The sequence below is a fragment of the Spea bombifrons genome, chromosome 8 (assembly GCF_027358695.1).
Source record: "Spea bombifrons isolate aSpeBom1 chromosome 8, aSpeBom1.2.pri, whole genome shotgun sequence".
Classification (NCBI taxonomy): domain Eukaryota; kingdom Metazoa; phylum Chordata; class Amphibia; order Anura; family Pelobatidae; genus Spea; species Spea bombifrons.
In genome coordinates this window covers 43,347,472-43,363,661 of record NC_071094.1, presented here as the reverse complement: position 1 = coordinate 43,363,661, position 16,190 = coordinate 43,347,472, and the positions used below count along the sequence as shown (strand labels likewise).

Here is a 16,190-nt window from a genome sequence, read left to right as displayed (position 1 = left end):
TAGTCTCACTCTGGGAAACTCTCTCTGTTTGTCCGATGAGCCGCGGAAGGCTTCACTCCTCTTGGGTTGGGCAGGAACGGTCCAGTAATCGAGTTGTCTCAACAATTTCAAGCTTTTCTTTCCCCATTCCCAACAGCTGCCCTGATCATTTTGAGCGGTCAAAGCCTGGAAAGGTTCACTCACTGAGCAGAGGTCAGGGGTCAAGCAGAGATAGGTAGAGTGTCTTCAAAGACCTGTGTAAGAAGATCAGGTCAAGCAGAAGTGTCTCATGTCCAGTCTGTGCGATACGTGAAACCTTAATGTGGATCGCTGATAACACCTGGAGTTCCACATAAACCAAATCACCGGAGGTTTCCAAAAGGACAAGCATTGGCTGGACTTTCTGTATAATGGGCATCTGCTCCCCACCAATACGTCTTAGAAAGATGGAGATGTCCTTCAAACATTTCATCTTCTATCTGTCCTTATGAGCCTGGTCAACAGCCCCATGTGACCCGACTGAACATCAGCTCAGGTTCTCCATGTTATAACAACACCTCGCAGTCTACCTTAGAATCAGGTCCCCCATAATAGACCGAAGACCAGCGTGAGATGATCAGGTTGAGCAGGACTTTGACGTGCCCGGTCTGTGTGACAGGTGGAACCTTAATCTAATTTTGGGGGTCATCAGATGATCAATCCTGGTGAATCACTGATAAAACTTAGGTTCCTATTTTTGTTTTCAAAAATCTATTCACTTGTGGTTTCTAAAAGAACAGGTAGAAGGTGGGCACTCGTTAGTACGGGCATTTGTTCTCCTCAGATGTTTCTTAGAAAGATGGAGATGTCCACGAAAGGTTTCACTGCCGACTTAATGGCTCTAATACCGTCATACTTGGGAACCTGTAGGCTCTAGCTACCCGGAGGCCAGGACTACCCGCTGACGTTGCGGGACACATGACCATTGAAAGGGGAAATGGGGGGAGGCTGGGGGCGTGTCAGGGCCTAGGGGATTCTGGTGTTGACCCAGAGAAGCCTCGCTTCTCCCGGAGTCTCTGTGACGAAAAAAACCCGGAGAGCTCCCAGATATGAATACCGGTCCTCGTGGAAACCTTGACCTTCTTTAAAGATTTAAACCCTTAACAAAGTCACCTGCATTCAAGCAGGGATATCAACCATAACATATGGGGAGAAAAAGCACGATCACCGGGGTAGGATAGGAAGGTGTCAGCTCCAGACTCTGTGCCCCTGAGAATCTGCTCCTTCACCCTGAGAGCTCCCAGGTATGCAAACAATGTGCGTTATCAATCTGCATCGCTCCGTATGACGATAAAGCGTATTCATGCAGTAAGTTCGTATGACGATAAAGCGTATTCATGCACCCTTCCAAAATATTTAGAGTTCCGGATATAGTTCCTGTTCATCCACATTTTTGCGTCTCTTTGCCCCGCGGCGATTGTTAAACTTGAAAAACAGCCCCAGGAATCAAAACAATGTCTAATATTATCTGAAGAGACCGCATGAACACAACGCAGGTCATGCAGAGAAACCCATTCGGGTGCATAGTTTTAAAAGTTATCACCACGGCAACCCATGGAATGCTCCAAATTTTGCGGCAGAATTAGGGTTTATTTTGTCCGTAAAGAAACATCTGCTGATTGAGCTGTAATTTCACCCGCGGAACGAGACATTCGGTGGTCAATCGGATAGATACAGGGAGAGCAGCCCCTCCGAATAACTTATAAGGGGGGCTTCAACATTTCGTGTTATGTCTGTGATTTGAGATATAGGGGTCCCGCGTGTTAAATTGTATTAGGGGGTCAGACATAGCGGGGTAGCAGACAGAGAGTGGCGGGGTAATAAGAATACAGGGGGTATTATGTATAAAAACAGGATTGTCGGATGATCAGACGATATGATAAAACCTTGGATGGTCCTTGTTACTAATAAGTAAACAATGTAATAGCGCCTGCAACCCCCCTGTGCAACTAGAAACCTTTGGGGGCCCCTAGGACCTGCCCCCCCACAGTAAAGCAGGAGCCCCTGTTCAGAGAAGCTTACAGTCTAATACCCACAACCTGGATCCTGCAGAAAACATCTGTCCTCCCCATCTTAGAGATCTCACGGCCCCTGATGTCACTACGATCTAATCATCTTCGCCCAAGTGACCCCTGTCGCTCTGTCATGTCCCTTCTGATTGTAAGCTCCCAAGCCCAGGCCCTCTGTGCCTAATGTATCGGTTAGTCTGAGTCTGTCAGACCCTTGGTAAGAAGCGCTCTATAAATGTGATAATATCCCTCCTCTTTTACACACAGCAAGCAGCCATCAGAATTTTTATATAAATATATATATATATATATATATATATATATATACCGTATATAACTTTATATAAATAACACACATTTTATTTCCCAACACAGCTGAGGAGATCCTGACAGACATGGGGAGGAGCATCTATTTCAACCCAACAACCTCCCCTGCACTGGGATAGATTAGCACTGGGTGATGGGCACTGGTCATGGGCACTGGGTGATGGGCTCTGCCTGCACTGGGTGATGGGCACTGGGTGATGGGCTCTGCCTGCACTGGGTGATGGGCTCTGCCTGCACTGGGTGATGGGCACTGGGTGATGGGCTCTGCCTGCACTGGGTGATGGGCTCTGCCTGCACTGGGTGATGGGCTCTCCCTGCACTGGGTGATGGGCTCTCCCTGCACTGGGTGATGGGCTCTCCCTGCACTGGGTGATGGGCTCTGCCTGCACTGGGTGATGGGCACTGGGTGATGGGCTCTCCCTGCACTGGGTGATGGGCTCTCCCTGCACTGGGTGATGGGCTCTCCCTGCACTGGGTGATGGGCTCTCCCTGCACTGGGTGATGGGCTCTCCCTGCACTGGGTGATGGGCTCTCCCTGCACTGGGTGATGGGCTCTCCCTGCACTGGGTGATGGGCTCTCCCTGCACTGGGTGATGGGCTCTGCCTGCACTGGGGACTCACACGCTGCGTCCTCCGTCCGCCAGGTGGCGCTGTTCCGCGTCTCTATCGTTTCTCCGGACTGCTTGGGGTGAGGTTAGGGGTGTGACGTCAGGGTGGAGCTGCCAGGGAGGAAGAAAACAGCAGCCTGAGGAGGAAGAGGGATTCAGACACCCAGGAATTAATAAAACTGCCTCTGAGGTGATCTGCCCCATCTGCAGGAGACAACAGCCCCAGCAAGGTGCGGTGTGCCTGTCCCTGTGTGCATTGCCAGGCTCTGGGCAGACTCGGTGCCAGTTAGTGGGGCCACCCCCCCACACACACGATGCCAGTTACCGGGGCGACCCCTACACGGTGCCAGTTACCGGGGAGACCCCCACACGGTGCCAGTTACCGGGGCGACCCCCCACACGGTGCCAGTTACCGGGGCGACCCCCCACACGGTGCCAGTTACCCTTGTGTCTGGTTTGCCATGTACACACTGCGGGTGTGTGATATTTTGCTGGTGTCACAGACGGGTGTGTGATATTTTGCGGGTGTCACAGGGTGTGTAATGACAGGTGTGTGGGATTATTGTAAGTTTATTTATATAGCAGTGGGATGTATAGAGCGGCGTGTAATTATTTCTAATTATATGAGCTTTTCCTGCAATGTTATGTATTTATCATGTAGATAAATATATAGACACATGTATGTGCGTGCATATATATATATATATAGTGTGCGTGTGTATATATGTATATATATATATATATATATATATATATATATATATATATATATATATGTTTGTGTATATAATGCTTGCCAGCTGCTTTATATATAACAAAACCCTATATGCATGATTATTATTATTATTAGAAGAAATAATAGAATTCTGCACGAGGTTATCTTTGCCCTGAACAAAATATCTGAAATTGCTTATTTTTATTTCAAATCGTTCCATCTTTGTAGTCCTATTTATAATAAAATGCCTTCTTTCAGTGATATTTTGCATGTTTGCTGGAACTCGAGGGGTTAAAGTGTTTTTTTGCACACAGCCCAGGGCTGGGGTAATATAAACACGGCTCGCTCCGATCACGTTACCGATCACGTTACCGGCTTAATTCTGTTTATTTTTCTTCCGTTTGGGGAAAATCCCAGTTTCCCTATATATGTATATGTATCTATTTATGTGTGTGTGTGTGTGTGTATATGTGTGTTTATATATATATATATATATATATATATATATGTATGTGTGTGTGTGTATATGTATTAGCTGATATATATCTATACTATAGGCACTAAAGGCATATGATGGTCCCTTCAGATCTGCAGATGCCTGGGTGTGGGGGGGTTCTGCTCATATATTTACAGCCCGTCAGCTCCTGTGTTGGCCAATCAGGAATCCTCAGACCACGGAGCAGGAGGGCAGCTGCAGGGCTGCAGTTTCTACACTAAACTGTTCCTTTAACTTCCTGTTCTCAGGTTCTGTGGGGACGATTATTCCTCCCCATTAAGTTGTCTCTCTGTTGTTTAGTTGTTGATTGGTTCAGGCAGCCTTTATTGGGGGGGGTGAAGGGAGAGAACTCCAGGGCAGGAAGCTGACTAGATAATGCTGGCCCTGCCACAGGCTGCCTCCAATCCAAAGCGTCTGAATTCAATATCTCCTAAAAACCATTGAGCGACTTTCTCCTTCCACGTCCTCGACCGGCTTTCTGAGGCTCTAATCCGGGCTACAGATCCACGAGGCAGACGTCGGAAGCTACCGAGGATGTGCTATTATTATATCCATTGAAATGAACCCACGTGTATGATGTAATAACGTTATTATCGCATCATCCAAAGATTTAAACTTGTTTGTGATAAAGGCTTTCAGTCCATCTATGTGTAAAGGGACGCTGCGGCTGTCTCTTTAATGTATAGGATAGCTGAGAGGTCCCTTTAAATGCTCGTGGGGAACCCTTTTGCAGATGCGTGGGGGGGGTGCATTTGACCTTCTCCCCAACCCCCCCCCCGGCTATTTCCCGTGCAGGACATGAATAAATATCATATTATATATTTACCAGCATCGGGGCGGCGGGTACTCTGGGCACACAGAACCTCTTGTGTGATCCTGCCAAAAGCCCCACATGTTGGGTGTTCTGCTGCAGTCTGGCCCTGCGTCCCTCCGTGGGGCAGTAAGGGGGGGTCTGATACTACTCTGCGGTCCCTCCATGGGGTGGTAATGGCTCTATATGTTGCTCCTTGGGTTGGTTAAACTAGGGATCTATTCAATGAGTTGATTGTGCGCTGACCCTGTAAAATGTATAATTAAATCAGTGTGGAGAACGGTGCAATATCTCTGAGTTATACATTATACATGGTGAGCCAAGTTCTTCCTGCAGCAGAAGCTCTGGGGTTAGATCTTAAGGAAGAAAAACCTTAACTCTCCCATTTCTGCTTTAACCCCGTAGCGTGTCTCTCCTTCACCACCAGCTCGCAGCCCTCTCCCCACTCCCTACCGTCTGCTGTGTAATGTAGAGCCACAGCCCTGCTCCACGAGAGAGCTAATGAGGGCTGCGATGTATCCGTGTGCCGGGTGGTATGTATCATGTGTGTGAACGCCGTGTGATGATGTTATTAGAAAGTCCATGAGTCCAGGAGAAAAAGGGAAAAGACCTCATTTTTTACTCTATGATTTCAGTTCCTTGATATATTTTTTTGCATTTTAAAACCCCAACACCGTGTTTTGTCTCCGAATAGCGGCTGTCGGCATCTGATTGGCTGGGTTATTTGCAAAAATGCAAATTTTTTTTGTCATTCTTTCTTAGAATGAGCGTTCAGACACTTTCGCGTCACTCATTACGTTGCACCGTGTGCTGTCTAGGGCCGCGCCGCCCAGTATTGGATTTTTTGTCGTAAATATTGGCGTTTTTGGCCCGCAGTGATACTTCCGAAAATGTTTTCCTACTGAAAGGATTGTAATTTGAGACACCTCCTGAGATGGTATGAGCGTGTGTCTGTCCGTGTAAACCAAATTTCACATGATCTCTCCTGTTTTCCCATCAGATGGTGTTCTATACCTGCGGACCTAATGAAGCCATGGTTGTATCAGGTACGGTGTGGGCACAACCACCTAAATCACGCAGTCACATGCCACGTAACCGCCGTATAAGCATCGTTCCCAGCAGCCCTACCCCCCTATAGACGCATCCTACTTCACATTAACACACAGTGAGACGCTTTGACGCAGTACATGGAGAATGGGCCCTCAGCACGCTGCCCCAAGCACTGCACAATGACACGCGCAAGCAGCGACATTGCTTCATCCTGCTGATGTCATCGCGTGACCTTTTCTCTCTCTCCAGGCTTTTGCCGCAGCCCTCCTGTAATGATTGCCGGAGGGCGCGTGTTCGTTCTGCCCTGTATACAGCAGATCCAGAGGTGAGATCCCATGTACGTGTGTCTGTGTCTGTCTATCCGTATATACCAGGGGCGGGGAGTGACCGGCCCGTGGGGCAAAAGGGGCAGCAACTGCAGTCGCGGGGGTTCGCAACCAAGCCCGCCCACGATAACTTCTGCAGGGGCCTTCTGTTTACCTGTGGAGTCACGTCAATTTACGTCACGCCACATGACCTGCTTCCCCTGGGCGGTAAAAAAAAGATGTTGTTTGCACAGGGATGCAGTGGCCCCTGCGAGCAGCACAGAGAGATCTGCAGTTCATGTAAGGGGGTGCAGGAGGGTATATGAATTAGTATGTGTGACTGAATGAGTATCTGAATGACAGAATATTTGTGAATGAGTATCTGTGGATAAGGGAATGAATGAGGGAATTTGTGAATAAATGTGTGTGTGATAACATGGATGTGTGAGTGGGGTAAGCATGGCATAGGGAGGCTGTTTGGGGGAAAAGATGGCACAGGGAGGCTGTCTGGGGGCAAAGATGGCAAGTCCTATGGTTTCACATGCTGGGTGCTAGGCAGGTCCTGTGGATGCAGTCTGGGTGCAAGGGCTGACATGATACTATGGAGGGGGGTTGCTGGGTGGCATAAATATACAATGTGAGGCTAGCTGGGGGCAATATGCAAGGGTGTGTGGGGGCCATTAATTAACAAGGGGGGGGCTGGCTGGGGACATCGCATGAATCAGTACTAAAGGGAGTGCTGCCTGTGGGATAAATATACAATGTGGGGCTAATTTTTAAGTTGATCGTTTTGTATGACCGCGAATAATGTTATAAATATATATACAGTGACCTTCGCACGTTCACCCCGTAGGATCTCATTGAACACGCTGACGCTGAATGTAAAGAGCGAGAAGGTCTACACCCGCCACGGGGTCCCCATTTCAGTGACGGGTATCGCGCAAGTAAGTGAGGCCACCAGTCTACCTTTTCTCCCCCATGGTCTTTTTGCGTAGCGCGCCTCATTATTTTACCCAATGGATCTATTTTTACTTGAAGGTTAAGATTCAGGGACAGAATAAGGAGATGTTGGCAGCTGCCTGCCAGATGTTTCTTGGCAAATCGGAGAATGAAGTGGCTCATATTTCCCTGGAGACCTTGGAGGGCCATCAGCGCGCCATCATGGCTCACATGACGGTCGAGGTATGAAACATATGGGTGTCTCGTTCACTGCTCGTGGCACCATGTCGTGTTTCTCAACCACTTCTTCCGACTCGTCCTTCTCTTACGCAGGAGATCTACAAGGACAGACAGAAGTTCTCGGAGCAGGTTTTTAAAGTGGCCTCGTCTGACCTGGTTAACATGGGAATCAGTGTCGTCAGTTATACCTTGAAAGACATTCACGACGATCAGGTAACCCAAGACGTGACAAAAGAAAGCCTTGGACAATAAAATGAGTCAGATTACACGGGGAGATGCTAACTCGGCTTGCCCTCCGACAGGGATACCTGAACTCTTTGGGCAAGGCTCGGACGGCTCAGGTTCAGAAGGATGCGAGGATTGGAGAGGCCGTGGCCAAGAGGGAGTCCGGAATCAAGGTGAGAAGCCGAGAACGTGCGGAGTCCAACGCGGGCCGCGTCTGTCGAGGATTCGTAACCAAAATAAATGCGTGTTGCAGGAGGCAGAGGCTCAACAGGCGAAGGTCTCGGCTCAGTATGTGAACGAGATCGAGATGGCCAAGGCACAGAGAGACTTTGAGCTGAAGAAGGCGGCATACGACTTGGAGGTGAACAGCAGAAAGGCAGAGAGCGACCTGGCTTATCAGTTACAGGTAAAGTCGTCAGAGACTCATCACTGCGCCTGGACCTCGTGGATAAAGAGATGGATCGTTTACACGACACGGTGTCTTCTTGCAGGTGGCCAAGACGAAGCAGAAGATCGAGGAGCAGAAGGTCCAGGTCCAAGTGGTGGAGAGGACACAACAAATCCAGTTGCAGGATCAAGAGATCCAGCGTAAGGAGAAGGAGCTGGAAGCCAGGATTAAGAAACCAGCCGACGCTGAACGATACCGCCTGGAGAAACTCGCTGAAGCCGAGAGGTGCGATGGGCGTTTAGGGCAGGGTTGCTTCTTTCTTCTATCTTTCCATTGATATCTTGACTTTGTGCTTCATTCTCTCCTTGTAATTCCCGATCCTATTCATTTCAGGATGAAGCTGATCACGGAGGCGGAAGCGGAGTCCGAAGCTATCAAGGTTAGTGGCCATGGGGCAGCAGACAGGTAGATGCCGGGGGAGGGGGGGTAATCAGTATCTACATAACCCAGATAACATATAAATAATGTGAGGTTACGGACTGCGGTTTCATCCTGTGCTCTCTATGCATCCCAAGATTCGAGGCGAAGCCCAGGCCTATGCTATTGAAATCAAAGCCCGCGCTGATGCAGAGCAAATGGCCAAAAAGGCAGAAGCCTTCCAGGAGTACCAGGATGCGGCCATCGTGGACATGTTACTGGAGAAGCTGCCGGAGGTAACAGCAACACATCATGCTAAGTAGGGGAAGATATTAACGCAGAGAATGGGGTATATCCACTCACAGTTTAGTGAGTAAAACCCTCCATTCCCGTTTTATCAGACACCGTCCACTTTGATTTTTATCTCAATCCCATCAGTGACTCGGCCGGATCAATCCTATCCCATACTTACCTGCCCGTCGCGCTCTGTAGCACCTTCTGCCCTTCCATGTTCGGAGACACCAGGCCCTCCTGTCCTTTACTCGTATTTCATCTCTGTCACCATCTGCTGCGTCGTCACTCAACTTAACAGTACGAGTCTTTTAATGACGCCACTCAAACATCTGCCACGTCGTTTCCATCTCTCAGCTATTCCTACACTCACACTCTCTCTCTCTCTTTTACCGGGTCCATCTGGCCATCTTCACATCCTTTTCCTTGCCCTACAGCACTCACTACTATTCATGTGTCCTCCCGCATACTCACTGCTATTCCCGCGTCCTCCAGCGCTCGCTTTCTGTTCCCCCGTCCTCCAGCGCTCACTTTCTGTTCCCGCACTCACTGCTATTCCTGTGTCCTCCGCATACTCACTGCTATGCATGCATCCTCCAGCGCTCGCGCCGCTCTTCCCGCGTCCTCCAGCGCTCGCGCCACTCTTCACGCGTCCTCCAGCGCTCGCTTACTCTTCCCGCGTCCTCCAGCGCTCACTATTGTTCCTGGTGCTTTTGTTTTGTTAACCAGGTTGTTGAAGAGATCAGCAAACCATTTACCGAGGTAAAGAAGATCAAGATGATATCGAGCGGTGGGGGCGAGGTCGGCGCCTCCAAGATCACAGGCGAGGTTCTAGATATCCTGAGCCGTCTCCCAGAAACCGTGGAGAAGCTGACAGGCGTCAGTATCCACCAGGTCAGCCATTTATTCCTCTCGCTTATTTGTATAGAACTCCAGATTGTTCCGGATAACGGTCTCTCTCACCTTTTCTACGCATTATTTGACGCATTTATTCCATGTCTTTTGTAGAGCGGATATAAGAAGCCCGGACGGATGTCCTAACTTCCAGACGTAGCGTTTACCGCCGCCGCCGGTCCCCGGTGCGCTCAGCTGCCTTCTCCCGCTCCGACATGGATATTACACCCCGGCCTTTCCCCTCACACCACGGTGCCCTTAGGTTTGGAGACTTTATTTGGGGGGGGGGGATATGTTGTGGTCCTTAACTGTTTTATTTTTAAGGCTTGGTTGGGGGACTCAAACATGGCTGCCCACCCCCCCCCCCATGGCCTGCGTTTCAATCAGGGTAGCTCATTTCCTGTTACTTTATGGATTGTTTTTTTATTGTTCGCTGACAGTTACATTGTCTGTTTCCCTTTAATGGGCTTTTAACCCGCCAGCACGTTTAATTTTTTAGCAGTTTTGTTCACCAGAATGTGATTTCTTCTTCACGCTACTCCGACCCTTAAATTGCATGCCTTTTTGGGCGTATTCACGGTGCGCTAAACGTTCACCAGGGTTAATGTGATATTGTTACCTATAGCGTATTACGTCTCCTACGGCCCAGCCATAAAAAGGTCACCCGAGTCGCCCCGACTCGTTGCCTCCTACACGTGCCAGTCCCAATATGGCTGTTCTTGACCCAACTTGCATTGAAGTAGCAAGGATGCCAGTACCAAGATGGCCGCTGGACACGTGCACATACCTATATACGTGTTTGTGTGTTCCGATGTACTCATGTCCTGAAAATATATAACTGTGAATGAATGTGCTTGTACCTCGATCTAGTTATGCTTTATACCACTATATAATATATATTATTGTGATGAATAAAGCTTAATGTTCTACCTTTTATCTATGGTTTCCTTTACTATTATTTATATATATATATATATATATATATATATATATATATATATATATATATATATATATATATATATATATATATATATATATATATATATATATATATATATAATATACTGGGGGGGTGTATATACTGTTCTTTCTTTCATTGTTGAGGGATGGGGGTAAGAACAGCTGTCACTCCAGCCCCTCCAGTCTAAGGGGCTTTTGTTCAAGTATCTTAAGCTTTAGGCAAAGTTATAAGTAAGTCTCCTACATATTGTGCAGCGTGGTACAAAGGGCCAGTTGCCAAGCGATCTAGATTGGTTACCATGGATACTGCTGAGAATCTCCCAGGGTAAGGATGTGCCTCTATGGTCTTTTTATGCAAGGAGAGTGACAATGCCGGGGGATGGTGCGGGGGAGGGGGGCTGCTGTTGGTATTTTCCCTTTAATGTGACGAAGCCTAAAAGGGACACACACCTTATTGGGATTAAAGGGTAAGCATCCAAGGTATACGTCATATATAACATATAATATTTACTGAGAGGGTGATAAGTAAGTGGAACAGCCTCCCAGCAGAAGTGGTAAAGGGTAATACAGTGAGGTTATTAAACATGAACGGGATAGACATACGGCTCCTGAATCTAAGAGAAGACTGATTAAGGTTTGAGTCTCTACAGCAGGAAAAATGGCGACTAGACGGGGGCCGGATGGGGCCGATCTGCCGGCGGATTCTGAGATTCTGTGTAACCATCTTCCTCAGCAATCTACCCTCCCCGGTGGTCTTGGAAGCACAAGATGTGGGTACCATGTGGGGGATGTTCTTGTTACATGTATGAGAGGTATGGTTGCCTAGCAACTGGATGCGACTACTCTTACGTTATTATATATTGTTACATGTTATCAAAAAACACACCTAGCGTTCCAAATATCTGTGTTGATACTGGGCAGAGGTCATCAGCGCCACGATGAAAATATATCGGGGTGGGGGGTAATGTGTCGTTTTAATAATTTGGGGGGTATTTTTAACATAGTATTCATTTAGATGTATCACTTTACCTCAATAAAATGTTACAAAAAACATTGTATCCATTTATATTTTTATGCTTTCAGGTTTATTTTGAATAGTATTTCTTTGCGGGGGTTGCTGTGCTAGAAGAGATACATGCACCACCCCCGACTGACAGACATGGATCGTGCCAGCTGCTCTATAGCTACCCAGCAGTAGTCTGAGGGATACCAAAAGCGGGGGTGTTTCCTGTCAGCATCCCCCCCCCCCCAGTATTATTCTGTCATTATAAAGCCAGCTCGCTGATTTTCCAAACGCGCTTTTAAGGAGTCGTGTGAAGAAATTTAATCCTCCGCCAGGCAGGACAGGTCCAAAATATATATTCAGTGTCTCAGTATCACTATACAGTAGAAGAGCTTTAATTAGCAGTGCTTAGCTAGGATCATTCCACGGTGGCGCGATCATTATCTGTGTATAAATTAACACGCGGCAGGCTATTCAGCAGATCGGCCCCATCCGGCCCCCGTCTAGTCGCCCGTTTCTCCTGCTGTAACGACTCGAACCTTAATCAGTCGTTGGTCTCGTCTTAGATTCAGGAGCTGTATGTCTATCCCATGCATGTTTAGTACCCTCACTGTATTACCCTCTACCACTTCTGCTGGGAGGCTGTTCCACTTATCTACAGCCACCATTATACAATGTTGTAGGCCTGTTATAAGTGTATAGATACTCCGCATCATTATATGGTACTTTTCGGTAAGTCAAAAGCTATTGAATTTTACTGAGAAGGCGGTAGATAAGTGGAGCAGCCTCCCAGCAGAAGTGGTGGAGGGTAATACAATGAGAGGATTTAAACATGCATGGGATAGACATACGGCTCCTGAATCTAAGACGAGACCAACGGCTTATTAAGGTTTGAGTCTTTACAGCAGGAGAAACGGGCGACTAGACGGGGGCCGGATGGGGTCTATGCTTCTATTATTCGGTGCAGAGCCGGTGGCCGCATTAGACACGTCTCCGCGGCGCAGCCCAGATCTCCTCCGTGTCACATGAACTAATTCAATGTGGCCATACGAGCCGCAGCCACCACATGTATGTACGGCAGGGCGTTGGCTGCGCAGAAACTACATTTCCCATAATTCCTGCCCACCAACACTATCTGCCTTGCCATTGGCTCGTTCATGTCACCCATCCAATTGCAGCCTATCAGAGTCTGGCATGTCTAGGCGCAAGGAACAGCCGGTGCATGTCATATGACCTTTCATTGGCCAATCACAGGGCACGCAGTTTGTGGGCGGGCTTTTAAATGGGTGGCAGGGCCCTTTTAGGGCTGTTTGCGGGAAGGGACAGGCTGCGCATGAAATCTTTTTATTGTTTGGGGAAGTCATTAAATAAAATTTGCTACACGCTGTATCTTCAGAGCCATGTGTTTCGAAAAGCTAAGGTGACCTTTAGGGGCTGTTTATAAATATATCTTTGAGAGAGTAAGAGGACTGAACAAAGGAGTTTTACGTTATTGAGAGGGTAGTAGATAAATGGAACAGCCTCCCAGTAGAAGTGGTAGAGCTTAATACAGTGAGGGTATTAAACATGCATGGGTTAGGCATACGGCTCCTGAGTCTAAGACGAGACTAAGACAGCTTTATGACCTATCAGCTTTGTTGGTATTGGCCATGCGTGCATCTGAGTGCCAACTGGCCCCAGGGCGTCGATGTCTGGCAGCGTTCACCGTCTGAGCGCGGCGCGTGTGCGCGGGGATCGCCTGTCCGGCTGCCAAATTAAAACAGCAACCTGTTCGCTCGGCGTCTCACACCCGTGATGTCACAAAGCTCAGCGCCGCGGGGGGGTTATTATTATTATTATTATTATGTTCTCTATTAACCCTTTGAATGCCAGGTTATTCCTTTTTTTCCATTCTACTTTTGTTTCTTATATCGTGTTTACCCCATTGTACAGCGCTATTATTTATTGTATGCAGCGCTGCGGAATATGATGGCGCTATATTATTATTTTAAATGCAGCGATGTGGAATATGATGGCGCTATATTATTATTTTAAATGCAGCAATGAGGAATTTGATGGCGCTATATTATTATTATTATTGTATTACATGCAGTGCTGCAGAATACGATGGCGCTATATTATTATTACCATTTTATATGCAGCGTGCGGAATATGATGGCGCTATATTATTATTACCGTTTTATATGCAGCTCTGCGGAATATGATGGCGCTATATTATTATTACCGGTTTATATGCAGCGCTGCGGAATATGATGGCGCTATATTATTATTACCGGTTTATATGCAGCGCTGCGGAATATGATGGCGCTATATTATTATTACCGGTTTATATGCAGCGCTGCGGAATATGATGGCGCTATATTATTATTACCGTTTTATATGCAGCGCTGCGGAATATGATGGCGCTATATTATTATTACTGTTTTATATGCAGCGCTGTGGAATATGATGGCGCTATATTATTATTATTGTATTGCATGCAGTGCTGCGGAATATGATGGCGCTATATTATTATTATTGTATTACATGCAGTGTTGCGGAATATGATGGCGCTATATTATTATCACCGGTTTATATGCAGCGCTGCGGAATATGATGGCGCTATATAAAATGCTGATCTTGCATGTATTGGGAATGCATCTTGCTGGTTTGTATAACACGCGTGTGCCGTACCCATCCCTCGCCCGACCACTGCAATGAGCGTGCAGGTAGCATGCAGTCTCCGTGGGCTTAGAGAGGGGGGAGCGAGCCGGCCCGCAGAACCCCACCCTGATACAGCGGAGATACGGAATGGAATGATATGCTGGAGAATCTTCTAAATGTGGAGCAGTCGCCATGGAAACTAGTGGAAGGTTGATTCTTTGTAAACCCGTGGGGTTGGCTAATGAAGGCGCTGCTCTGTATAATGGTAGCGAGTGCGGCTAATGAATGCGTTCCGGGCAGGATGCGGATCTCATCGTCTCCCGAGGATCTCCCCATCCCCCACGCTTCTAGCGCACTCAGCCCTGATGGAGCAGGAAATGGAAAGTCATTCCATGGAATGAGGCAAACGGGATTCTATTCTGTGCGGATGGGAGAAGCCCACCGGGAAGATGGCCGGCGGTGCCCCCAACACAGCGGGTCGCCTCGTTTCATAAACCCCCCTATAGCGTCCGTGTCATCGATTCGTTCTTAGTAACCCCATAACTATGTCGCTGGCTCCCCTCCCCCTCTATCCAGGCGTTACATGTCTCCGCCGGTGTACTGGGGACCCCTCGGCCAAACATCTACTGCGTTCTCTTTTCTGCCCCCCAGGGGTCCACGTCTTATAAAAAGTGGATTATGACATCATAGCTAAACACACGACCGAGAAAACAGATCCGTTGCTGGTGGGGATCCCACCGCTCCTCACCAGAGGCACCGAGGTGACCCCCCGATCTATTACATCTAAAACACGGCCCGCCCGTGATGTCACCATGGCAACATCCTCTGTCTTAATCCGCATGATGGAAGCCTACAGAGCTCGTCTCACCCGGTTTGGTTCCTCCTGCCGGGGTGTTTAATAATCTAGCGCTGAATTCACACCAAAGCATTGAGGTTATCAAGGAGGAAGCCGTTCAACATCCTTAGTGATGAATAAAGATGTTTAGGGACCGGTCACTAGATATTATTATTTATTGTTTTATATAGCGCCATCATATTCCATAGCGTAGCGCTGTACACTGGGTAGACAGGACATAGCAAGTGGTATATAACATAACAATTTGTTATGTTAAATGAGCTTACAATCCATATATATATATATATATATTATACATACACTCACACATATATACAGTATATATATATATATATATATATACACACACATATACACAGTATATATACACATATATACAGAATATACATATATAAACTATATATATATATTTACACACACGTATATATACAGTATATTTATATATATATATACAGGCACACATACATACAGTATGTAAATATATATATATAGCCTATTCTAACTGGTAAGCAGATGTTATAGCACATTGAATCCCTATACATAGAGAGTATATTTTATTAATGAATGCAGGGAAAGGGAGCGCAGAGCATCCCGTGTGCCCTATACGTACACCGCATACTATAGCGTGATTAATATCTTTAACCCCTTCCTTGTTCCATGTAGACTGTAAGCTCTTGTGCACCTTGTCATCTTAATAAAAAAATCACCACCCCCATGCTGTCCCTGATGCTTTTAAGCCATTGCACCTCTTTGACTGCGATCCCCTTCTAGTGCCTATAGAACATATATGGTGTAAAATGTATTCACGTTCTGTCACTTTGTGTTTTAATGGAATTTGCAATTTTTTCTCAATTATTTTCTGGATCTATTATTCTAGTTCTGGGTGTGATGGCAGCTGCCACCCCCTAATGTCCCCCCTCTGTGGCCCCGCCCCCCGACGAATGGCCCCGCCCCTCTGCTTTAGTACCCGGCTGCCTCCCTTGCTTCTTCGC

The 16,190-nt window shown here is 47.3% G+C and overlaps 1 protein-coding gene across 1 annotated transcript; it reads left to right on the top strand.

Moving 5' to 3' along the window:
* Positions 1–3,056: 3,056 nt before the first annotated feature.
* Positions 3,057–10,215, top strand: FLOT1 (flotillin 1). Its single transcript, XM_053473169.1, has 13 exons — positions 3,057–3,192; positions 5,985–6,030; positions 6,284–6,359; positions 7,193–7,283; positions 7,378–7,521; positions 7,612–7,731; positions 7,821–7,916; positions 7,997–8,149; positions 8,235–8,416; positions 8,525–8,570; positions 8,707–8,844; positions 9,569–9,733; positions 9,848–10,215. Exons 2-13 carry the CDS (start codon positions 5,985–5,987, stop codon positions 9,878–9,880), a joined length of 1,290 nt encoding a protein of 429 aa, XP_053329144.1. The 5' UTR covers positions 3,057–3,192; the 3' UTR covers positions 9,881–10,215.
* Positions 10,216–16,190: the final 5,975 nt, after the last annotated feature.